The sequence below is a fragment of the Monodon monoceros genome, unplaced genomic scaffold (genome assembly GCF_005190385.1).
Source record: "Monodon monoceros isolate NGI ecotype Baffin Bay Population unplaced genomic scaffold, NGI_Narwhal_1 Super_Scaffold_13, whole genome shotgun sequence".
Classification (NCBI taxonomy): Eukaryota; Metazoa; Chordata; class Mammalia; order Artiodactyla; family Monodontidae; genus Monodon; species Monodon monoceros.
In genome coordinates, this window is record NW_021703769.1 from 22,893,264 (window position 1) to 22,919,155 (window position 25,892).

The 25,892-nt window shown below is 41.9% G+C and overlaps 1 protein-coding gene across 1 annotated transcript in view; it reads right to left on the reverse strand.

Moving 5' to 3' along the window:
* CNBD2 (cyclic nucleotide binding domain containing 2) overlaps positions 1 to 25,892 on the reverse strand; it is a 67,663-nt gene that overhangs the window by 10,779 nt on the left and 30,992 nt on the right. Inside the window, exons 9-11 of the mRNA XM_029222395.1 lie at positions 18,590 to 18,704; positions 12,297 to 12,474; positions 10,271 to 10,391 (exon numbers count right to left, since the gene is read on the reverse strand). Of these exons, the coding sequence (XP_029078228.1) occupies positions 10,271 to 10,391; positions 12,297 to 12,474; positions 18,590 to 18,704 (414 nt within the window). The remainder of the gene's footprint in view (positions 1 to 10,270; positions 10,392 to 12,296; positions 12,475 to 18,589; positions 18,705 to 25,892) is intronic.

The following is a 25,892-nucleotide window of genomic DNA, read 5'->3' on the forward strand; positions in this document are numbered from 1 at the left end:
AATGAAAAAGAAATGAAGGAAACGATAGCAAAGATCAATAAAACTAAAAGCTGGTTCTTTGAAAGGATAAACAAAATTGATAAACCATTAGCCAGACTCATCAAGAAAAAAAGGGAGAAGACTCAAATCAATAGAATTAGAAATGAAAAAGGAGAAGTAACAACTGACACTGCAGAAATACAAAAGATCATGAGAGATTACTACAAGCAACTCTATGCCAATAAAATGGACAACCTGGAAGAAATGGACAAATTCTTAGAAAGGCACAACCTGCCAAGACTGAATCAGGAAGAAATAGAAAATATGAACGGACCAATCACAAGCACTGAAATTGAAACTGTGATTAAAAATCTTCCAACAAGCAAAAGCCCAGGACCAGATGGCTTCACAGGCGAATTCTATCAAACATTTAGAGAAGAGCTATCACCTATCCTTCTCAAACTCTTCCAAAATATAGCAGAGGGAGGAACACTCCCCAACTCATTCTATGAGGCCACCATCACCCTGATACCAAAACCAGACAAGGATGTCACAAAGAAAGAAAACTACAGGCCAATATCACTGATGAACATAGATGCAAAAATCCTCAACAAAATACTAGCAAACAGAATCCAACAGCACATTAAACGGATCATACACCATGATCAAGTGGGGTTTATTCCAGGAATGCAAGGATTCTTCAATATACGCAAATCAATCAACGTGATACACCATATTAACAAATTGAAGGAGAAAAACCATATGATCATCTCAATAGATGCAGAGAAAGCTTTTGACAAAATTCAACACCCATTTATGATAAAAACCCTGCAGAAAGTAGGCATACAGGGAACTTTCCTCAACATAATAAAGGCCATATATGACAAACCCACAGCCAACATCGTCCTCAATGGTGAAAAACTGAAAGCATTTCCACTAAGATCAGGAACAAGACAAGGTTGCCCACTCTCACCACTCTTATTCAACATAGTTTTGGAAGTTTTAGCCACAGCAATCAGAGAAGAAAAGGAAATAAAAGGAATCCAAATCAGAAAAGAAGAAGTAAAGCTGTCACTCTTTGCAGATGACATGATACTATACATAGAGAATCCTAAAGATGCTACCAGAAAACTACTAGAGCTAATCAATGAATTTGGTAAAGTAGCAGGATACAAAATTAATGCACAGAAATCTCTGGCATTCCTATACACTAAGGATGAAAAATCTGAAAGTGAAATCAAGAAAACACTCCCATTTACCATTGCAACAAAAAGAATAAAATATCTAGGAATAAACCTACCTAAGGAGACAAAAGACCTGTATGCAGAAAATTATAAGACACTGATGAAAGAACTTAAAGATGATACACATAGATGGAGAGATATACCATGTTCCTGGATTGGAAGAATCAACATTGTGAAAATGACTCTACTACCCAAAGCAATCTACAGATTCAATGCAATCCCTATCAAACTACCACTGGCATTTTTCACAGAACTAGAACAAAAAATTTCACAATTTGTATGGAAACACAAAAGACCCCGAATAGCCAAAGCAATCTTGAGAATGAAAAGTGGAGCTGGAGGAATCAGGCTTCCTGACTTCAGACTATACTACAAAGCTACAGTAATCAAGACAGTATGGTACTGGCACAAAATCAGAAATATAGATCAATGGAACAGGATAGAAAGCCCAGAGATAAACCCACACACATATGGTCACCTTATCTTTGATAAAGGAGGCAGGAATGTACAGTGGAGAAAGGATAGCCTCTTCAATAAGTGGTGCTGGGAAAACTGGACAGCTACATGTAAAAGTATGAGATTAGATCACTCCCTAACACCATACACAAAAATAAGCTCAAAATGGATTAAAGACCTAAATATAAGGCCAGAAACGATCAAACTCTTAGAGGAAAACATAGGCAGGACACTCAATGACATAAATCACAGCAAGGTCCTTTTTGACCCACCTCCTAGAGAAATGGAAATAAAAACAAAAGTAAACAAATGGGACCTAATGAAACTTAAAAGCTTTTGCACAGCAAAGGAAACCATAAAGAAGACCAAAAGACAACCCTCAGAATGGGAGAAAATATTTGCAAATGAAGCAACTGACAAAGGATTAATCTCCAAAATTTATAAGCAGCTCATGCAGCTTAATAACAAAAAAACAAACAACCCAATCCAAAAATGGGCAGAAGACCTAAATAGACATTTCTCCAGAGAAGATATACAGAGTGCCAACAAACACATGAAAGAATGCTCAACATCACTAATCATTAGAGAAATGCAAATCAAAACCACAATGAGATATCATCTCACACCATTCAGAATGGCCATCATCAAAAAATCTAGAAACCATAAATGCTGGAGAGAGTGTGGAGAAAAGGGAACCCTCTTACACTGTTGGTGGGAATGTGAATTGATACAGCCATTGTGGAGAACAGTATGGAGGTTCCTTAAAAAAGTACAAATAGAACTACCATATGACCCAGCAATCCCACTACTGGGCATATACCCTGAGAAAACCATAATTCAAAAAGAGTCATGTACCAAAATGTTCATTGCAGCTCTATTTACAATAGCCCAGTGATGGAAACAACCTAAGTGTCCATCATCGGATGAATGGATAAAGAAGATGTGGCACATATATACAATGGAATATTACTCAGCCGTAAAAAGAAACGAAATTGAGCTATTTGTAATGAGGTGGATAGACCTAGAGTCTGTCATACAGAGTGAAGTAAGTCAGAAAGAGAGAGACAAATACCGTATGCTAACACATATATATGGAATTTAAGAAAAAAAAATGTCATGAAAAACCTAGGGGTGAAACAGGAATAAAGACACAGACTTACTAGAGAATGGACTTGAGGCTATAGGGAGGGGGAAGGGTAAACGGTGACAAAGCGAGAGAGAGGCATGGACATATATACACTACCAAACGTAAGGTAGATAGCTAGTGGGAAGCAGCCGCATAGCACAGGGAGATCAGCTCGGTGCTTTGTGACCGCCTGGAGGGGTGGGATAGGGAGGGTGGGAGGGAGGGAGACGCAAGCGGGAAGAGATATGGGAACATATGTATATATATAACTGATTCATTTTGTTGTGAAGCTGAAACTAACATACCATTGTAAAGCAATTATACTCCAATAAAGATGTTAAAATGAAGAAAAAAGAAAAAAAAGAAAGGAGATGTGAAGTAGGGTTTGGAACAGCTTCCCCTTCCCCGCCCTCACCCACACTACCACCATTTGGGTTCCAGACCTTGAAGAATGACCATCTAGTCTGAGCCGTGGCCTTGTCTCTCCTTGGTAAGACTGGAATGGAGATGTGTTATCTTTCTTATGAAGTTGTTGAAGGTCCAAACAAGATGGTGTGGTGTGTGAGGATGCTCTGGGAGACGTGAAGCTCCTCACACTTTAGTTGTGCTCAGTGCAATGGGCATAAAGGCCCTTCTGACCTGTGCCAGGCCTTGCACAGAAGCCAGATGGCTGCTCTTTAGCTCCTACTGTGTGGGAGAAACATGTGTAGACGTAATCCTCACAACCACCCGGCGATATAGGGATTATCAGCCTCAGATGTGGAAAGTAAGGTTCAAAAAAGGAAATTTACTTGCAAAGATCATGTATCTTATAATTACAATAACAATGATGACGATGATGACAGTGATGACAGCACCAGCTAATGTTTAATGAGCCTTCACTAAATCCCAGGCCCTCTTGTAGCTTTGGGGTGTGTTAGCTCATGGAACCCTCACTAGAACCCCATGAGGTGAGTCCTTCTATGATCATCATTTTACAGAGGATGCTGATGAGGTTAAGAAACTTATCCAACATCATACAGCACAGAAGCAATAAAGCTAGGATTTGAATTCAGACGGGCCTGCCTTTAGAGTCCATGCTTTTAACCACTACACTGCGAGGAAACTGAGGCACAAAGTTAACTAACCTGCCCAAGGTAACAAGACAGAAAGTGGTGGAGCCGGGATTTGAACCAGCAATCTGTCCAGGGCCTCACTGAGGGCAGTACCGTCAGCAGGCACTGTTATCCATCTCCACTCCACCCCACACGTTCCAGCCAGAGTCAGGTCTTCAAGTAGCTTCCCAAAGCGCCCAGGATAAAGCAGAACTCTTCATCGTGGCCACCGATGCTTTGGCTATCTCACCCTTGTAAGGCTCCTGCCTCGTTTACTCTGTTCCAGCCATGCTGCCCTCCCTTCCAGTCCCCTCAACATGCCAGGCTGCTTCCTGCCTCAGGCTCAACCTGCTGTTCCTCTGTCTGGACACTCTTCCCCCCAGGTTGTCTATAGTTTATTCTTTTTGTCATTCAGGTCCCAGCTTAAATATCGCTGCCTTAGAGCAGCCTTCCCTGACCACTCCGTTTAGGAAGACCACCCCCTTCAACTCAGCTTTCTGTTCCATTCCCAACACCAATTTAAAACTTTCTGTGTGGGCTTCCCTGGTGGCGCAGTGGTTGAGAGTCTGCCTGTTGATGCAGGAGACATGGGTTCGTGCTCCGGCCCGGGAAGATCCCACATGCCGCGGAGCGGCTGGGCCCGTGAGCCGTGGCCGCTGAGCCTGTGTGTCCGGAGCCCGTGCTCCGCAACACGAGAGGCCAGAACAGTGAATGGCCCGCGTACCGCAAAAAAAAAAAAAAAAAAAAAACTTTTTGTGTGTTTGCTGCTTTATCTGTTTACTGTCTGTCTCCAGGCTAGATCATTAGCCCCATAAGGGCAAGAATAATGTCAGTTTACTCACCCACAGTGGCACTTTGGGCCATGCTTGGAGCATGATAGATCCTCAAGAAATATCAGCTGAGTGAATGCTCCAACGGAATCATAGAACATTAGAGTCAGCAGCTCACCCAGGTGAATGTCCTCATTTTCTGATGAGGGTTCAGATTCAGAGAGGTAAAGTGATTTGCCCAAGGCCACACAGCAAGCTAATTAGAAGCAAAAACTACAATATGTGAGGTGGCCCATCTGCCATCTCCCTGCTGCTCTGCCCAGTCTTGGCCATGTCTGAGGCCTCAGCCCGCCTATTCCCTGGAGAAGCTGGTTCCCCTACACCCCCTGGCTCAAAAGCTGGGTCTCTTTACTCCAGGCCCCAAGCTCTGCTGTTTCCAGGGCTGACTCAGCTCTACACTCCTGCCTCCAAAGGAAAATGTGATCTCCCACCTCCTGGTAGGTGAATACAGTCACAGCTGTTACCATTCATTCTCCTGCAAATGAAGCCAGGGCCTTGAAAGCAGGGAGAACAGAATTTTACCAAAGGCACATCACAGGCATTTTCTTCAACAGGATCTCGTTAATGAATATTTGGTGGTGGGAGTTTCTCTGCCCTGGGTCCTGTGTGGTGAATGAGGCAGTCAGGGCCTTGCTCCGAGCCTTCCAGGATTGCTTAGAGAATCAAGTCCCAAGTCCCTCTTGTTCCATCTTCCACAGCCTCCCGCTCCTGTCACCCTCTACCAGAGTGAGCAATGCCTTGTCTGCCCTGTGGTTCCTCCATGCACCCAGGGTGCCAGGCACCCTGGCTCCTCCGCGGGCAGCCCACGAGGCTGCATGCACGGCAGGTGCCTGGCCTCAGGTGGCCTGTGTCCAGTCCTGAGCACCTCACTCTGAGACACTGAAACTGCAGGGAAACGGAAGTGAGAAGGCTGGAAACTATATCACATGAAGACTGAAGGAATGGAGGAATGTTTTCCCTGCATAAGAAAATAATTAACGGGGCACAGATGCTGAATGAAAAACAAAACAGCATTCTTTAAATACCTAAGAGGCCACCATGTGGCGAGGAAGCTGATTTCTGTTTGTTCTTGGGGGGATGGGTAAGCGGGGGGTCGGAGCTCCTTAAAAATTGTAGAAGGCAAAAAAAAAAAAAAAAAAATTGTAGAAGGCAGAGTTTTACTGAGCAAAAATAAGAGCTGCTGAAAAGCTCGGAAATATTCACGCGGTATTGACTGAGGGCTGTGCTAGGGCCTGGGGCTCCAGACAGTGCTGGGCTGACCTCCCTGCCTCGGGGGGGCGCACAGGCCAGAGCAGGAGCACTAAGAGCTCAGCACAGCACTGGGTGAGGACCCTGGAGATTCATGGCAACAACGATGACAATACATCAGAAGACAGTCCCCCCACCTCCAGGAAGACTGAGGTGCATCGCTACCCACCAGGAGGCCTCGTGCCCTCCCCGTACAGCTCACCCGCCCACCCAGCTCCAGTACCTATGGCCCAGCTCCCACAGTGGTCAACTCATGGCCAAGTTTGTTTCACCCATACATCCCCCCTCCACTATGGGATAATTACTTTTTTTTTAAGATTTTTTTTTTAAGGGAACCATTTTTAAAGTCTTTACTGAATTTGTTACAATATTGCTTCTGTTTAATGTTTTGGTTTTTTGGCTGCAAGGCATGTGGGATCTTAGCTCCCCGGAGATCGAACCCGCAGCCCCTGCATTGGAAGGCGAAGTGTTAACCACTGGACAGCCAGGGATGTCCCTGGATAATTACTTTTTTTTTTTTTTTTTCTTCGGTACGCGGGCCTCTCACTGTTGTGGCCTCTCCCGTTGCGGAGCACAGGCTCCAGACGCGCAGGCTCAGCGGCCATGGCTCACGGGCCCAGCCGCTCCGCGGCATGTGGGATCTTCCTGGACCAGGGCACGAACCCGTGTCCCCTGCATCGGCAGGCGGACTCTCAACCACTGTGCCACTAGGGAAGCCCTAATAGACTTTTTTTTTTCCTTTTTTATGTCCTTTATTTTTTCATATTATTCAACACTTTCAGATTCAGGTTTCAGATTCAGATTCTGGCTCTGTGAGCTCCTGACATACATTTACCAGATTTCCATGAGTAATGGAACTCTATTCATGGACATATATTTATTGAAATTTTAATAACTGACAGTCTCTGTGCTGGGTTCTGAGACAATCCCTACTACAGAGATGCGTATAGATCACTGAGGAAAATATACAAGTTCACAGTCACAGTAACTGTAATGACTTCATGAATAGACTTTTCTTTAGAACAGTTTTAGACTTAACAGAAAAATTGAGAAGATAGTACAGAGTTCCCATATACCCTGCCCTCGGTTTCCTGTTAAGATCTCACATTAACTGTGATACCTTTGTTACAATTAATGAACCAATATGGATACATAATCAATAACTGAAGCCAACGAGTTATTTAAATTTCCTTTTTCTCTTCCACAGTCCTATCCAGGACACAGCATTACATTTAATTGTCATGTCCCTTTAGGCTCCTCTTGGCTGTGGCACTTTCTCAGACTTACCTTGTTCATGATGATCTTGACAGTTTTGAGGAGTACCGGTCAGGTATTTCTTGGGTCGCCCCACTATTAGAATTTGTCTGATTTTCCTCACGATTAGACTGGGGTTATGGGTTATTGGGAAGAGCGTGCCATTTTCATCACACCACATCCCACTTTTATAATCTCATATTAAGGGGACATACTATCAGCATGATTTATTACTGTTGATCTTGGCCTTGATCACCTGAGTGAGGAAGCACTGCTCACTCAATGGTTTTTCCTCTGTGAAATTATTCTCTTTTTCCTCCTTTCTATCATGTACTCTTTGGAAGGAAGTCACTATGTGCAGCCCACACCGAAGGAGCGGTGAGTTATATACCCTCTCTTTTAGGGCAGAGTGTCTACATAAATTATTTGGAATTCTTCTGCATGGGAGATTTGTCTTTTCTCCCCTGTTTATTAATTTATTCATTATTTATGCATTATATCAGTATGTACTCACAGATGTTTATTTTGTACTTTGGGTTATAATCCAATACTACTTTATTTAGTTGTTCCGATTGTTCCAGCTTTGGCCACTGGGAGCTCTTTCAGTTGGCCCCTGTGTTCCTTTGATATGCCCACTCCCATCAATGTAGGGATTTTCTCCCCAGCACATCCTTACTTCCTGGCACTACAAAAGGCTCCAGGCTCACTCATATATATCTTGTCCTGGTTCTAGACTCAACCAAAGAGCCCTTGTTTCTTTTGAAGAATGGTATTAGGAACCAAGATCTGGGCGCTATGTGTGCTCATTGCTACTGGTGTGTGTCATTTCTTTTAGGCCCTGTCGGCTAACAGAGCAAAAGATACATGTTTATACATATACCTATAAATATTTCTTTATGGAACCATCTGTATCTATATTACGATAGACATAAATTCACATGATGTCTGCAACTCTAATCCATTACCACATGGATCATTCTAGCCTCCTCCCCTTGCATATCTGTATATTTCCACTCCAATGGTGAAAAACCTGGCTCCTACCCTCTGCCATTCATTTACTTAATTGATACATTTCAGTATACACATATAGCAGTATCAGAATTGTTAATCCACACACCCATGGAAAACACTTTGTCATAGAGTACAATGCTCATGTGCAGTTCCTTTTGTTTTCAGTCTTAGAGACTCCACTCATCTCCAAAGTTACTTAGGTCAGGACCTTCTCTCCCATCCTCTTCACTGAAGTTGGTTCATAGATTTGTAATAGTGTTAGATTCTCTCCTCAGTCTGCATTTCTTCCTGGGGGATCCCCTCCCCATCTCCTAAATGATTTTTGTTGTTGTTACAAATTGCATACATTAAGGTTCACTCTGTGCTGTAAAGTTCTATGGGTTTTGACAAATGCTTAATGTTTTGTATCCACCATTACAATAATTACAGAGCAATTTTATTGCCCTAAAAATCCCCTGTGCTTTACTTATTTATCCCTCCCCCTGAATTCCAAACCTCTGGTGACCATTTTACTATATCCATATTTTTGCCTTTTCCAAAATGTCACATAATTAGAATCATACAATACTTCATCTTTTCACACTGGCTTCTTTCCCTTAGAAATATTCATTTAGGGAATTCCCTGGTGGTCCAGTGGTTAGGATTCTGGGCTTTCACTGCTGGGGCTGGGTTCAGTCCCTGGTTGGGGAACTAAGATCCCACAAGCCATACTTGGTGCAGCCAAAAAAAAAATATTCATTTAATTTTTCCATGTCTTTTCATGGTTCCCTAGCTAATTTATTTATTTTTTATTTATTTATTTTTTTGCGGTACACGGGCCTCTCACTGCTGTGGCCTCTCCCGTTGCAAAGCACAGGCTCCGGACGCGCAGGCTCAGCGGCCATGGCTCACGGGCCCAGCCGCTCCACGGCATGTGGATCTTCCCGGACCGGGGCACGAACCCGTGTCCCCTGCATCGGCAGGCGGACTCTCAACCACTGCGCCACCAGGGAAGCCCCACTAATTTCTTTTTATTGCCAAATAATATTTCATTGTATGGATTTATCAGTTTGTTTATATTCACCTTTCCATATAAATTTTAGCATTAGTTTTTCAATATCCACAAAATAACTTGTTGGGATTTTGATTGGGATTGCATTGAATCTATACATCAAGTTGGGATAAACTGACATGTTAACAATACTGAGTCTTCCAGTCCACGAACATAGAATATTTCTCCATTTATTTAAATCTTCCTTGAATTTTTTCATTATAGTTATATAGTTTTCTGCATATAGATCCTGAACATATTTTGTTAGATTTATACCTAAGTATTTCATTTTTTGTTACTATTGTAAATGACATTGTGTTTTTTATTTCAAATTACAATTGTTCATTGCTTTATACCCTGTGACCTTGCTATAATCATTTATTAGCTCCAGGAAGTTTATTTGTTCTTTTTTGTTGTTGTTGTTGTTGTTTTGTTTTTTTGATTCTTTAGAACTGTCTATATAGACAATCATGTCATCTGCAAACAAAGACAGCTATATTTTTTCCTTCCCAACCTGTATGTGTTTAACTTCCTTTTCTTAATGCACTAGCTAGGACTTCCAAAACAATGTTGAATAGTAGTGAGAAGGGACATCCTTGCCTTGTTCCTGGATTATTTTAAAGCAAGTCCCAGATATCATATCATTTTATCTGTAAATATCTGGATATGTATCTCCTAAATGTAAGGACTCTTATTTATTTATTTATGGCTGCCCTGCGTGGCACGTGGGATCTCAGTTCCCCAACCAGGGATAGAACCCATGTCCCCTGCAACGGAAGTGCGGAGTCTTAACCACTGGACCACCAGGGAAGTCCCATAAGGACTCTTTAAAAAACATAACCACGATACCATTATCATATCTTAAAAAAATCAAACAATATTCCTTAATATCACCGAATTTAGAACAGGATGATTTTAAACATTTACTCTCATTACTTAGCACCCCCAGCCCTTCATGTTACACACTCTATTGTGAACAAGGCTCTCTGCACACTTACCAAGATTTCTCCTTGCTCCACGGTGTGAATCTTCACGTAGGCCCCCACTGCAGCCTCCTTGGGGAGATCACCATACTTCGTATCAATCATGGGACACTCGATGAAATGAGGACACCTGGATCTGAAATTTGACACCTTGTTAAAGAGAACTCATTTGTAACACAGCCAGTTCATGAAGCCCTGGATAAGCAGCCCCCATTCAATTGAGATCGCCCCTCCCTTCTCCCAGGTGGTGAGAAAACTGTCAGGATTTGGAGAGGTTTAATAGGGAGAAGGCATGCACGTGAGCCAGGCCTGATGGGTGAGAAGTCCAGGCTGGCTGACTTAATGCTCAGCACAAGGAAGGGATTTCTAAGTCAGAGCTGTCTAAAAATGGAAAGACTAGTTTGAGAAAGAGTAAGCTCTGTCCCCCTGGGGACACAGCGGAGGTTGGGGCTCTTCTTGAGAGGCAGGCAGAGAAGAGATGGCTTCATTTGTTTGTTCACAAAAACGGGTTTCCCTGAGTGATCTGTAGACTCGGTACTTTGTTCACGTTGGAGTGATTTTTACACAGGCAACCCTGTTGTGCTTTCTTTGGTCTCAGGCTAGGTAGAAGGAAGAGACAAAGTATGCTATCTGGATTAGAGGCAGGGAAAGGATTATTCATTAGCTGAGAGCATAGCTGAACTCATCCAACATATACACAAGGTAGGCTTCCATTCTTGCCTCCCAGGACATGCCCAGCATATGTCTTTTATTTTTTACTGTGGGGACAGCCTGTCCTCTTTTTCCTCACTATTTACAGTAGAGAAACTAAGTCTGTTCCATCTCTACCTTCAGAAGAACTAGGATTGGGATTTCAAACACTGGATCCTTTGGAAAGAGTATCCATCAGAGGTAAAAAGAACAAAGCAACCACAGGGTGCTCATTATGGAGGTAAGCAGGCTGGAAATGTTAACAGGCAAAGGATTCCCCGGGGGCACCAGGGAGATTGTGACACTGATGCCATTATTAGTATGATATTTTTACTTCATATGTAATGAAGGGGCAGGCACTGAGCTGCCTCTAGGCCAGTGCCCACTGAGTGTCCCTTCCTCTCCAGGAAAGGCAAAAAGCACAGCCTTCATTGTGCATCCACCTTGTTTCTGTCACGACCATCATACCAGATAGCAAGACTGAGCACTAACAAGCTGCTCAGGTTTGAATCCTGACTCTGCCACTTTCTATCTGTGTGACCTTGAATAAGTAACTTAATCTCTCCCTGTACCTTGGTTTTCTCACCTGAAAGATGTGAGTGATAATAGCAGTACTTACCTTGTAGGGTTGTTGGGAGAATTAAATTAGATAATCCAGTACCAGGCACAGAGTCATTTCCATAAGTGTTAGCTATAATTATCATTTGCTGGTTTACAACAAACTGAGACTTAGATGCTGTTAGCTACAGACCAGGAAACTGAGGCTTAGAGAGGTCAAGTCCCTTGCACAGGGACACAGAGCTAAAATAAGTGGCCAAGCCAGGATTCAAACCCAGATTGGACTGACTCCAAAGCACTTATCTACTGCCTCCCTTAAATGAGCAGACTTTCCTTAAGAAGCTCAGAGTCAAGGAGATATGGGTATGTATGTGTATGTATAGCTGATTCACTTTGTTATACAGCAGAAACCAACACACCATTGTAAAGCAATTATACTCCAATAAAGAGGTTTAAAAAAAGCAGCTCAGGGTCAAAAAGGCCCAGTGATATACAAACAGAATGTCATCACCAAAAACTGTGTCCTGCCCCTTCTTCTTCAGATGGGTTCCCTGAGAAAGGAAGCAGCCACCCCCTAAAGAGGCCCTGTGAGCTGGAGGCAGGGAAGGCAGTCCCCATATCAAACCTAGAGGACCTCTGGAGGCTGCCTTCTGCACACATCCCAACCTTTGGGGTCAAGCTGTGATTGCTACCTCCGCCCCCTCCCCAGCATCCCTGACATTCTGCCCTGTAAGTTATATCCCCCTTTTCAACCAGAACCTGGACCCTTCTATCTGTCAAGGGCAAAGCTTACTTGATCTTTGGGCCCAAAGTCTTTGGGAGAGTACTTCCAGAGGTTTTAATCTTCCTACTGAAGCTGGATCCCTGTTGCTCCTGGGCTTTCCGGAGATGCAGAAGTTTCAGAAAACTAAAATCCTGTACAGGATATGACCTGATCTGGAATTCCTTAAATCTCTCCACAGGAGACAGATCTATTAGAGAAAGCACAGGAAAACCCATTAATGGGTCTTTGCATACATGAGGGTTGTGCTGGTGGTGTCTGGAGGTATATCACAATCTCCTGTGTGGCTAGTCTGATGCACAGGGGAATTAAGAAAAACAGGAAAGAAAAACACTGTGGCTTCCACTGTTGTCCCTCTGTGCCAGGTCCTGACCGAGAGCCTTTACATCCATTACATCTAGACAAATGTCATTAGCCTAATTTAAGAGAGAAAATGAGAAGCAGAGTTTAACACCCAGGAAAGGGCTGAAGCTTGTATTTGAACTCAGGTGTTTCTGATTCAAAGCTCATGTCTTTCCATTAACAGATCACATTTATCTGGGCTTTCAAACTGGGACTGGGGGCAGGAGGAGCAATAAAAAATAAATGGGTGACCAGCCATAGAACCTTGGACAAGTCTCAATCTCTTGGAATCCTCCTAGGACTATTGTAAGCATTACAGATAAAGTATGTGCTATGCCTAACACAGTGCCTGGAACATAATAGGTCCTCTGTGAGCATTAATAAAAAGATCTCCAACATGGGGCTTCCCTGGTGGCGCAGTGGTTAAGAATCCGCCTGCCAATGCAGGGGACACGGGTTCAAGCCCTGGTCCGGGAAGATCCCACATGCCACAGAGCAACTAAGCCCACGAGCCACAACTACTGAGTCTGCGCTCTAGAGCCCGTGAGCCACAACTACTGAAGCCCATGTGCCACAACTACTGAAGCCCATGCGCCACAACTACTGAAGCCCATGCGCCACAACTACTGAAGCCCATGCACCTAGAGCCTTTGCTCCGCAACAAGAGAAGCCACCGCAATGAGTAGCCCCTGCTCACTGCAACTAGAGAAAGCCTGCGCACAGCAATGAAGACCCAACGCAACCCCCCCCAAAAAATAAATAAAATAAATTTTTTTAAAAAATAAAAAGATCTCGAAGAGAATACCACTGAGAAACACTATGCTGAGTGAAAGGAACCAGATACAAAAGAGTACATACTATAGGACTCCATTTACATGAAACCCTAGGAAAGACAAACGTAACCTATAGTGATGGAAAGCAGATCGGTGGTTGCCCAGGGCCAGGGGTGAAGGATAGGGATTGACTGGGAAGGGGCATAAGGCAACTTCTGGGGGTGATGGAAATGTTCTATAACTTGACTGTGGTGGTTACAACAGATGTAAATTTGTTAAAATTCATTGAACTACACACTTTAAGTGTGTATCTTTTATTGTATGAAAATGAAACCTTAATGATATTGATTTAAAAAATAGATCTTCTGGGAGTTCCCTGGTGGCCTAGTGGTTAGGATCCTGGGCTCTCACTGCCGTGGCCTGGGTACAACCCCTGGTCGGGGAATGGAGATCCCACAAGCTGTGCAGCATGACCAAAAAAAAAAAAAAATACCTCTCCAGTGTTGGTATTAAAATTAATGTTAATAGAAATAAACTCGAACTACACAAGGAGTAGGCCTAGAAAAACAAAGCATATATAAAAAAGCCCTAAGTACAACCTATTTAGAAGGCATCTTAGCAATACTTATCAACATTTTAAATGTGCATAGCCAGTACACACTGGACCAAATACTTGATCCAGTAATTCTAAGAATTTATCCAGTATGTTTCTGTGCACAAGTATGCAAAGATAAACACACCAGGAAATTCACCACAGTAGGGTAATAGCAAAAAATTGGAAATAATCCAAAATATCTGTAAAAGGTAATTGGTTTAATTGTGGTATATCCATACAAGAGAATAAAACTCAGCTATTAAGAACCATAGATCTAGACTTCTGCTTCCAGCCAAACAGAGTAACAGGGACTACTCTCCCACCTGAAACTAATAAAATACTGGGCTAAATACATGAAAAACGTGGCTTTCATGACACTGGGCATCATGCCACGAAGAACCATTATCCCTGCAAGATAGAAAACAAATGGGCTGAGCCCTACTCTTGCCCCAGCCGACCACCTGGAGACCTTCTGGGCAATGGTGCCGGAAAGGGAAACCCAGGAGGAGCCCAGCAATCTCTCTGAATTAATGAGACAGAAGTGAGTCCAGGGAAGACAAGGCAGCTGGAGTTCACAGAGCAGAGTCCCAGAAAGGAGAAAGTTGCACAAAGAGAGAACTCTGAAGATCTTCCGAGGGTCCCCTTTGGTCTCAGCTGAGTACTGAGCAATACATGAATGATGTTAGGAAACCACCAGTGGTTAGGCAGCCACTAAGATGGCCCTCAGTGATTCCCACCTCCTGATGGCCACACATTTGTGTACTATCCTCCCGTTAAGTGTGGGCTGGATTTGATGCTAATAAATAGAATATAGCAGAAGTGATGGGATATCACTTTTGAGGCTAGGTTTAAAAGGCTTCTGCCTTGGGTATACTCTGTGTTGCTCTCTCTCACTCCTGGGGAAGCAAGCTGCCGTGTCATAAAACAGCTCTGTAGAGACACCCACAAGGTGAGGGACCAAGGTTTGGAAATAGCCACGTAAGTGAACTTGGAAGTGGGTCCCTCTCAAGTGAGTCTTCAGATGAGACCACAACCCTGGCAGACAGCTGCAACCTCACGACAGAACTTGAGCCAGAGGCAGCTGGCTAAGCCATGCTCAGATTTCTGACCCAAAGAAACTGAGAGATAATAAATATTGTTTCAAGTCACTAAGTTTTGGGATAATTTGTTACGCAGTAATAGATACAAAAATGCTACCCAAGGCTGGGGAAAGAACCACCCAAAATGTTTAGAGGGATAAATAATCAGAGTTCACACAGGACCAGAAATAGTTCCTGTTCTCAACAGCTAGAATAGAAAGGCTCACAAGTCATGGACACCTGTGGAATATTCAGAATGGCTTTGTCTCATGAATGGGGCAAAATTAGCTCTAGGTTAAACACTGCTCTGATCTTACCTACCAAAGCCTAAATGCTAGTCTTTAAAAGATCAAAATATTTCCAAGTAACTTACCTGCATCCCAGAACAAATCTCAAAAATATTTACAGGAATTTTTAAATATGTAGCACCCAAAATTCACAGTTTCTAGCATTCTGTGAAAACTTACCAACCATGCAAAGAAGTAGGAAAATATGAACCATATAAAGAGAAAAAAACAATAAACTGAAACTGACCCAGAAATGACAGAGATAACAGAATTAGTATGCAAGAACATTAAAATAGCTATTATAATTGTATTCCAAAGAGGAAATTGTGTGTATATTAAGCAGAGACATGGAAATTATTTAAGAAAAAAAAAAAGACCCAAATCAAACTTTTAGCTATGAAAACTGCAAGGTCTGAAATGAAAAATACATGGATGGGATTAATAGCAGATTAGACAATGCAGAAGAAAGACTACTGAACTTGGAGACACAGCAATAAAAATGATCAAAAATGAGAGAAAAAAGACAACAACAAAAAATTAATAGAGCATCAGTGAAACAACTTCAAGCAGTCCAATATACATGTGATTGGAGTCCTCAAAGTGGAGGTGAAAGAAGGAAAGATAGAAAAAAAATTTTTTTAATGGTCAAAACATTCCAAATCTGATGAAAAATATAAACCCAAAGATCCAAAAAATTAAATGAACCCCAAGCACAGAAACATGACAAAAATTTTGTGAAGGCACAGTGTGACCAAATTCCTTAAAACTACTGATAAAGAGAAAAATTTTAAACCAACCAGGGCAAGGCAGTGGTGATCACTCTACCATGTACAGAAATATCGAATCACTATGTTGTGCACCAGGAACTAACATAGTGTCGTGGGTCAATTACCCTTCAAAAATAAACAAGCTCATAGAAAAAGAGATCAGATTTGTGGTTACCAGAGGCAGGGGGTAGGGCAGAGGGGGAATTGGATGAAGGTGGTCAAAAGGTACAAACATCTGGGGCTTCCCTGGTGGCACAGTGATTAAGAATCCACCTGCCAATGCAGGGGACATGGGTTCAAGCCCTGGTCCGGGAAGACCCCACATGCCGCAGAGCAACTAAGCCCGTGCGCCACAGCTACTGAGCCAGTGCTCTAGATCCTGTGAGCCATAACTACTGAGCCCACGTGCCACAACTACTGAAGCCCACATGCCTAGAGCCCATTCTCTGCAACAAGAGAAGCCACCGCAATGAGAAGCCCACACACCGCACCGAAGAGGAGCCCCCGCTTGCCACAACTAGAGGAAGCCCATGGGCAGCAATAAAGACCCAACGCAGCCAAAAATAAATCAATAAAAATTTTTAAAAAGGTACAAACATCTACTTATAAGATAAATACTAAGTAATAGAGATGTAATGTACAACATGATTAATATAATTAACCCTGCTGTATGTTATATACGAAAGCTATTAAGAGAGTAAATCCTGAGAGCTATCACAAGAAAAAAAAATTTTTTTTCTTTTGTATCTATGTGAAATGATGGATGTTCACTAAACTTATTGTGGTAATCATTTCATGATGTATTTAAGTCAAATCATTATGCTGTATACCTTAACCTTACACAGTGCTGTATGTCAATTATATTTCAATAAAACTGGAAGAAAAGAGAACAGCCATAGCAAAAAGGCATTATTACGTACAAAGGATATACAAAGTTATGCAAAGAGGTTATACAAAGATAAGAAGGTTGGCAGACTTCTTATTGAAAACAATGCAAGCCAGAAGACAGACTTTAATGCAAATCTTTAAAATATTGAGCAAAAACAAACAAACAAACAAAAACCCTGTTAACCTTGAATTCTATACCCAACAAAAAATTTCTTTTAAAAATTAAGACAAAATCATTTTTAGACATAGAAAAGCTGAAAGAAATGTTAAAGGAAATACTTTGGGCAGAAGGAAATTGTACAATGGAAATCTGGACCTATACAAAGGCATGAAGAACATCAGGAATGATACCACATAGGTAAATATAAAATACTTTTGTTCTTATTATTTAAATATATTTAAAAGATAATTGTTTAAAGCAAAAGTGACAACTGTGTATTGTAAGGTTTTTAACATATGTGAAGGTAGAATATTTGACAATAGCGCAAAATCTGAGAAGGGAGAAATGGAAGTATATTGTCGTAAGGTTCTGATCCTGTATGTGAAGTGGCATAATATCATGTGAAGGTAGCCTGTGATAAGTTAAAGGTATGTTCAACAAACTATAAAGCAACCACTAAAATAAAAGGACAAAGAGTTAGAGCTAATAAGCCAACAGAGAAAAGGAAATGGCATCATACAAAATAGTCCAAAAGAAGGCAGGTAAGAAAAAGAATATATTTAATACCACTGAACTGTGTGCTTAAAAATGGTTAAGATAGTAAATTTTACATTATGTGTATTTTGCCACAGTAAAAAAAAAAAAAAATGGGGGGGGAAAATGTGTGGGATGAGGCTTTTTCTCTGGTGGATTAGCAATGGAAAAGAGAGAAAAAAAGAATTGACATGAGAAGAGAGCTGAAATTTGCTGAGCACCTCCCAGGCCCTGTGCACACATGATCTGATTCAGCGCTCCTAGTAACCTGTGTGATGATGAGAGTGAACATCTACTATATACTAATGCATCTAGGTAGTGTTCTAAGAGCATTATATATTCATTTGCTTAATTTTATAACAAGCCTATGAGGCAGGGACCATGAGTCATATTTTACACACTCTGAGGGCATCGGTGTGCAGGGACATGGAATCACTTGCCCAGTATCCACACAGCTAGTAAGAGAAGGACCCTGAATTCAATCATAGCTTGGCCCTGGGCCTATGCTCTTAACCACAACACCAGTGACAGACCCCAAGGCACCAGGCCCAGAGGCTTGAGTACTCACCCAAATCACCCTGCTAATCAGTGGTATTCAAACCTGGCTCTGTCTAGCTCCAAGCTCTCTTTTTTCCACCCCTCTCCCTGTGAGAACCTGAAGCAAAGGGGAAAGGCTGAAATTGGCTGCAGGGGTGGGCAGGAGCCTCACCTCGGAGGGCCATGTGGACCAGGTTTCCACAGCTGGTAGAAGAAGGATGTCTATCCTGCCAGGCCTTTCCAGCTCTAGATTTCTAAGATTTTGTGGACCAGGCACTGAGAACCCACAGGATCAGGCGCCCCCTGCCGTGCTGCGGGCTGCCGGATGTGGATGTCGGCTTACCCTTGAGGTGGGTGTTTGGAGGTCTGTCGTCTATCAGCTGTAGGTGCTGCCAGATCCACTTGTGGTAGAAGGGTGAGGTCGCCAGGTCTATCAACTGCAGCACTTCACAGCTGCCCTGGACAGTCAAGAGACACGAGCAGAAGGGTCAACCCCAGCTCCAGGTAGGCTGGGCTTTGAAGATAAGCTCTCTTTTGTTTTACTTGCTTAATGCAAGTGGTTTCAGGTGCTTTTTAAAAATGAAAATGTTATCTACTCATCATAAAAAATTCAAATAGCTAAAGAGGCCTGAGAACTAAAAAAACAAAAAATCACCATTGAGGATGTTATTGGGACAATTGGTGAAACTGACTATGGACTATAGATTATATATTATATCAATGTTAAATTCCTAGATTTCAAAAATTATTCTGTGGTTAATTTCTGATCTTAGAAAATAATCACTTAAGTATATAGGGGTAAATGAATATGATGAATGATACTTAACTCTCAAATGATTCAGGCAGGAAAAATATATACATATATATAGAAGCAAATGTGGCAAAATGTTAGTAATTGTTGAAGCCAGGTTAGGGTTATACATGAATTCTTTGTACTGTTCTTGCAAATTTTCCGTAAATTTAAAATCATTCCAAAACTAAAAGTTTAAAAAATATTCAAATCAAACAAAGAAGAACATAGAGAAGGTTAAAACTATGTTAATCCTAACACCCAGAAATAACAAAGGTAACACTTTGGTGAATGTTATTTCAAACTCTTCTCCCTAAGCATATAAGATGTATAAATACAATTTTTCATAAATAAGTCATTTTATGTAAAACAGACTCTTGTAACCTTTTTAAAAGCTCAATAATATATCAAGGACATCTTTTTATGCCAAGGAATATGGTTCTATGCTATTGTTTTTAATGATTGCATATTATTCTATGTACGCCATAATTTACATAAAATTAAAAATAAATATTCAGTTAAGCAAAAGAAGTCAGACACAAGGAGCACATACGATACGATTCCATTTACACAAAGTTAAAGAATAGGCAAAAGTAATCTGTGGTGACAGAAGTCAGAAGAGTGGTTACCTGTGGGGGGGCATTTTGTCTAGGAAAGGACATAAGGGAGCCTCTGAGGTACTGAAAATGTTCTCGATCTTGATTTGGGTGATGCTTACACAGGGGTATACATATGTAAAAATTCATCAAGCTGTAAAAGTTTAGATTTGAGGTCCTTATTGCATATATGTTACACCTCAAGAAAACATTTTTGAAGATTAATATTTAGTTGTTTCTAATTTGCCAGTATTATATATAACTCTGATTTCGTTCAGGACAACAAAATCTCCAGTTTAAAAAAACTCACCACCTTCCCAAACTCTCCTACAGTGGGGTTGGCAGTGACTCAATTCTGGCTAATGAGATTTAAGTGGAAGACTGATGGATAAATCTCCAAGGAAAGCTATGGTTATCCTTCCCACTACCTTCTGCCTGAAACTCAGATGTGATGGCTGGAGGTGGAACAGCCATGCTGTCGCCATTAGGATGAAAGCCATAAACTATGGACGATGAAGGGAGAAGCTAGAAGGGGTCTGGGTTCTTGATGACTTCCTAGGACAGCTGTTCTAGCACTAGATTGCTTAATTCTAGACTATTAATACTGTGACCTGCAGTGGACAGCAACTTTTAACTGATAACCTTGTACTTACATCTTAATGCCCGTAGTGGTCATTAAGGCAAGTACTTGAGTTCTCCTTCCAGGCACATGGCAGGATTATACTTTTCTACCCTTTGAATTAGGCATGGCCTTCTTACCACTCTGGCCAATTTCCTTAGCAAAGTGACTTGTGATAATCCTGGGTAGAAACTTTAAAAGCCAGGGAATTCCCTGGTGGTCCAGTGGTTAGGACTTCATGCTCTCACTGCGGGGGCCCCGGGTTCGATCCCTGGTTGGGGAACTAAGATCCTGCAAGCCGCTCAGCTAGGCCTAAATAAATAAATAAATAAATAAAAGCCATCACTTGACTCTCAATATTACCTTCTCCTGTTCTATTGATCATTGAATCATGGGTCAAGAAGGGCCCATGTCTCCATGTGACCTGGGTCCCTGAGTGACCATGAGGAGTAAGGCTTCCTGCTGACCTGCTATGATCAGGTAGTGGGAGGAAGGAATATACTTTGTCAATCCACTGAGATCTGAGGATTTTAAAAATAATTGTGGCTTAATCCAGTTTATCCTAATATAATACCTATGCTTGACTATCTCCTTGGGATTCATTCCTAAAGGTATTATGCATGTTTTAAATTTTGATACATATTTCCAAACAGCCCTCCAGAAATGTTAGATAAGTTGTTTTTTTTTAATAAATTTACTTATTTTATTTATTTATTTTTTGGTGCATTGGGTCTTCATTGCTACATGTGGGCTTTCTCTAGTTGTGGTGAGCAGGGGCTACTCTTCGCTGTGGTGTGCGGGCTTCTCATTGCGGTGGCTTCTCTTGTTGCAGAGCATGGGCTCTAGGCACGCGGGCTTCAGTAGTTGCAGCACGTGGGCTCAGTAGTTGTGGTGCACGGGCTTAGTTGCTCCGTGGCATGTGGAATCTTCCCGGACCAGGGCTCGAACCTGTGTCCCCTGCATTAGGCAGGCGGATTCTTAACCACTGAGCCACCAGGGAAGCCCCTGGAAATGTTAGATAAGTTTACACTCTGTCCAACAGTGCATAACAGAACCTGTTGTAATACATCCTTGTAGTACATTGACAACTGGGTTTTCACAACCCTTTTAATATTTTCTAATCTGAGAGGCAAGAAATATACGTCATTTTTCTTATGCATTTCATACTTTATAAAATCTTAATCTTTTTAAGTAGGAATTCTAAAAGACACATTATAAAGGGTTAAGGTTCAAGATAGATTACTGCTGAACAGGAAGGAGAAGAAGAGATAAAACATTTAATAAGCCCTTATTATATTCCAGGCATTGTGCTAGGAGCTTTTTTCAACATTCATTCAACAAACATTTATCCACCAGGAACTGCAGGTACTGGAGAAACACACATGAGCAGTTCTCTCTGGAAAGACTCTCAAGTGTCTTTAATCGCATCTGTATCTGTGGAAAAAACAATTTCACCATGTGGTCCCAAGTGATAAACTGTTCAAAATGAGTTGATTATGGGCATTACTTATGTTTGCAATGCTAGCAGAAATCATGTTCTCCAACTTTGCCGTGACCCCAAGGACGCACAGCCACCCGATGCTGATTTCTCCCTCTAGTGGCAATATCAGTAAACTACAGGAGTCGGGACAACTGTTTTTAGCAGATGAACATTTAAGCAGCTGGTCAGGCGGGAAATTAAAATGAGAAAAAAAGAGCAGTCCCTTTAGAGGTGGCAGGTGAACTTCAACTCCAGCCAGAGGAGCCACACCAGAACATAGCCTGATCTTCTGAATATTCAAAAGAAGCCAGAAATCAGAACTTTTATATAGAATCTTCGCATTAACAATTAAATCAGGTTTTAGCAAAACACTGCAAGGGATAAACCAACTCATCTGCTAGGCAAGAGGCTCTCTACCTGCTGTCACTTTGTGACATCTGTATTATTTTTCTCAGAATGAAGTTCAAGCATTAGAAATCACCTGTGATGCTTATTCAGATGCAGATTTCCAGAGTTAATGAAGCAGAATTTCTGGGGTGAGGCAGGACTCTGCCATGCTTACCAAAATTTGAAAACTCTTCCCTTAGATCAGGGGTCCTCCAGCTTTAGTGCACATCAGAACCACCCAGAAGCAGATGTCAGTGTTGTCAGAACACAGATTACTGAGCCCCTTCTCCCAGAGTTTTGGGTTTAATAGCTCTTGGGTGGGCCCGAGAATTTGCATTTCTAATGAGTTCCCAGGTGTCGCTGCTGGTCCAGTGACAACACTTTGAGAACCACTGGGTTAGAGGGTGACTGAGGTGAGTGAGCATGTGCTGAGCTAATCTCATCCTCACAGACTTTATGAAGTAAGCACACAGTCCCATTTTACAGATAAAGAAATGAAGGCTAAACCAGATTAAGAACATTCTGCTGGTCAGGATGTAACCATCATACTGAGTAAAGAAAGTCTTGAATTTATATCCCTTACTGCTCATCTCCCCCATCTTTTCTGGTTATACAGTATCAAAAGAGCTTAGAGTTAAATTTGCAGACACATGGCATTCTTGGCTTTGGAGGCAAGATATTTTAGGAAAGAGGAAGCAGATATCAGGGGGAGAAAGAATGGCCAATTATTCAGGTTGGCCTTCAGGGCTCTCCACCACTAGTTTCTCTTCTAGGCTTTCTCCCACCTCTCCTCACATGACCATCAGGATTCTCCAAACTTATCAAACTCTTCCCCCCTCCACTGGCAAGGGTCTCATCCTCATCCTCGCCCTCCTCTGGGTCAGATCCTGTGCATCCAATCCCCTTTTAGTGTTAGTGTGTAGAGGCTGGAAACCAAACACTACATTTCCCAAGGTACCTTGAAGCTAAGGCTCTGGATGTGATTTGGGTTCCACCAATCCAGTACACCTGGGCAAGGCTTGGTTTTGGAACTGTGGGACATCCACTTTGCTAGTGGAGACGGTGGCTTCCTGAACTTGGCAGAAGCAGCAGCACCAGTGACAGTCCAGTTCTGAACTCTGATTTGGAGTCGTTTGGGAGTCATTTTCAGTCGAGCCTGTTTCTTCAGGTCTCCCCTCACCAGTAAATCTGTTAGCCATTTAACATCCCGCAGTAAATCCCTTCCTGCTTGCATTAGCTAGACTTGACTGTTCTCTGGGACTGAACCCAAAAATCACAACACAAACACATCCCTGGTGATGCTGAAACAACCGGCTCTTGGGTAAAATGTATGCACATCTATACATTTTACTGTTATGAATGGTATGTTACACACAATTTATAAATAATAATAAAATATACCACACTCTTATTGGAAATTCCATATAGCCAATCGATTCTCACAGAATGCTTTTATTGACTTTGGCTGAACTCATATCAGTGGCTAGTCTATAGTCACAATTCAACCATAATTTGACAAATGGATTTGCATCCCAATCTATAAATTTAATATTATTAAGTCTGACTTGTACTCTACTGGTAAACTATTTCTCACCCTCTTATAAATTATATTCATTAAATTAAAACCTCTTTTAGCTTTAACACTATGTCTATCAGAACTTCACCTGTTCATCAATTATACAACTTCTATGATGAATCTATGATGAGTCATTTTTAAATACTGGAAAACATTTCCTTAATTTTCTGCTCTTTACAATGTAATGGCTACAGACCCAGTCCACTCTGAAATTTAATCTGCATTATAAACATTTTCTCTATAGCTTTCTTAAGACAATCAGCAAAGCCATAAATCAAGACCTGACTTAGAGCGTCTGCCTATTTCCATTGTGTGTGTACATATTCCCACCATGGTCGATCTTCAGCTACCAATGGGAAGTCACTGCACGTGGAACTGAGAAGAGATGTGCACAATGGTAGAGATTTCCACCATATGGATACGATGGGCAAAAGTAACTTCAAGAGCATAGATAATAGTAAAATGCAATAAATCCAGGAAATGATAAGTTTTTCAGTAGTTATTACCCTTGTTTTCAATAGTTAATTGTAGGTTTATATAATTTAATTTTTAATAATTATCATGTGTACTGACTTGCAAAATTCCTGAGAACTTAACAATCAGCTCTCTCAGGCCAGGAAGAGCCAGCTCCAGCACACAACCAATCTTGCCCCCTACTTTTGTCTAAGGGCCCAATACTTCAATGCTCATCTCCACCTCACGTCCTCCAGGAAGCCCTCTTTGGAGGCTTCAGCCTTTCGAGAGTTCCCCATCCTGAATTCTTGTAATTCACAGAGTTTGTACTAATCACTTGGTAGTCGGCATTGACAACTTTGTCTACACTCAGAATCTAGTAGAGAAGATATATAAGGAGAGAGAACCAATATTTTCTTTTTTTTTTAATATATAAATTTATTTTATTTTTGGCTGCGTTGGGTCTTCGTTGCTGCGCATGGGCTTTCCTCTAGTTGCGGCAAGCGGGGACTACTCTTTGTTGCGGTGCATGGGCTTCTCATTGCGGTGGCTTCTCCTGTTGCAGAGCACAGGCTCTAGGCGCGCGGGCTTCAGTAGTTGTGGCACTCGGGCTCAGTAATTGTGGCTCGCGGGCTCTAGAGCACAGGCTCAGTAGTTGTGGTGCACGGGCTAACTGCTCCGTGGCATGTGGGATCTTCCCGGACCAGGGCTCGAACCGTGTCCCCTGCATTGGCAGGCAGATCCTTAACCACTGTGCCACCAGGGAAGCCCCAGAAAACCAATCTTTTCCACCTTTGTATCCCTCCAGAGCCTGGGCCACTGTGTCATGATCTTGGCAAAAACCTGGCAAATGTCTGTGGTGGCAACAGGTATACAGGAGATATTAAATATGGGAGTCTTGGGGCAGAATTCTGGCTCTGCCACTTACTAGCTACGTGGCCTTTCTTAAGGCATCTTAGCTTCAACTTCTTCATCTGCAAACTTGGAATAATAATATCCTCCTGGTAGAGCTACAGTGAAGATTTATGATAGAATGGTACTAGGTACACAGTTATTCATCAAAGCACTGTTTGAAATAGCAAACGTTGAGATAAGCTAAATATCCATCAATTAGGGAACCGGTTAAAGTACAACCATACATATGGAATCTAAAAAAACAGTACTGATGAACCTAGTGGCAGGGCAGGAATAAATACGCAGACGTAGAGAATGGTCTTGAGGACACTGAGGGGGAAGGGGAAGCGGGGACAAAGTGAGAGCGTAGCAGTGACATATATACACTGCCAGACTTAAAATGGATGGCTAGTGGGAAGCTGCTTCATAGCACAGGGAGATCAGCTCGATGCTTTGTGATGACCTAGAGGGGTGGGATAGGGAGGGTGGGAGGGAGACGCAAGAGGGAGGGGATATGGGGATATATGTATACATACAGCTGATTTATTTTGCTGTACAGCAGAAACTAACACAACATTGTAAAGCAATTATACTCCAATAAACATATAAAAAAATAAAGCGCAACCATACAGTAAAATACTCATGAGTGGTAAAAGAGAATGAATGAGTTCCTTATGTACTGATATGGAACAACCTACAGAAATACTCTTAAATGAAACAACAAAGTGCAGAACAGTCTGTATAGGATAACACCACTTATGAAAAAGAAGGAAAAAACATATACACACGCATTTGCCTGTATAGAGGGAGAACATGTGGAGGACAGAGACATAGAAACTGGTGCTGGTGGT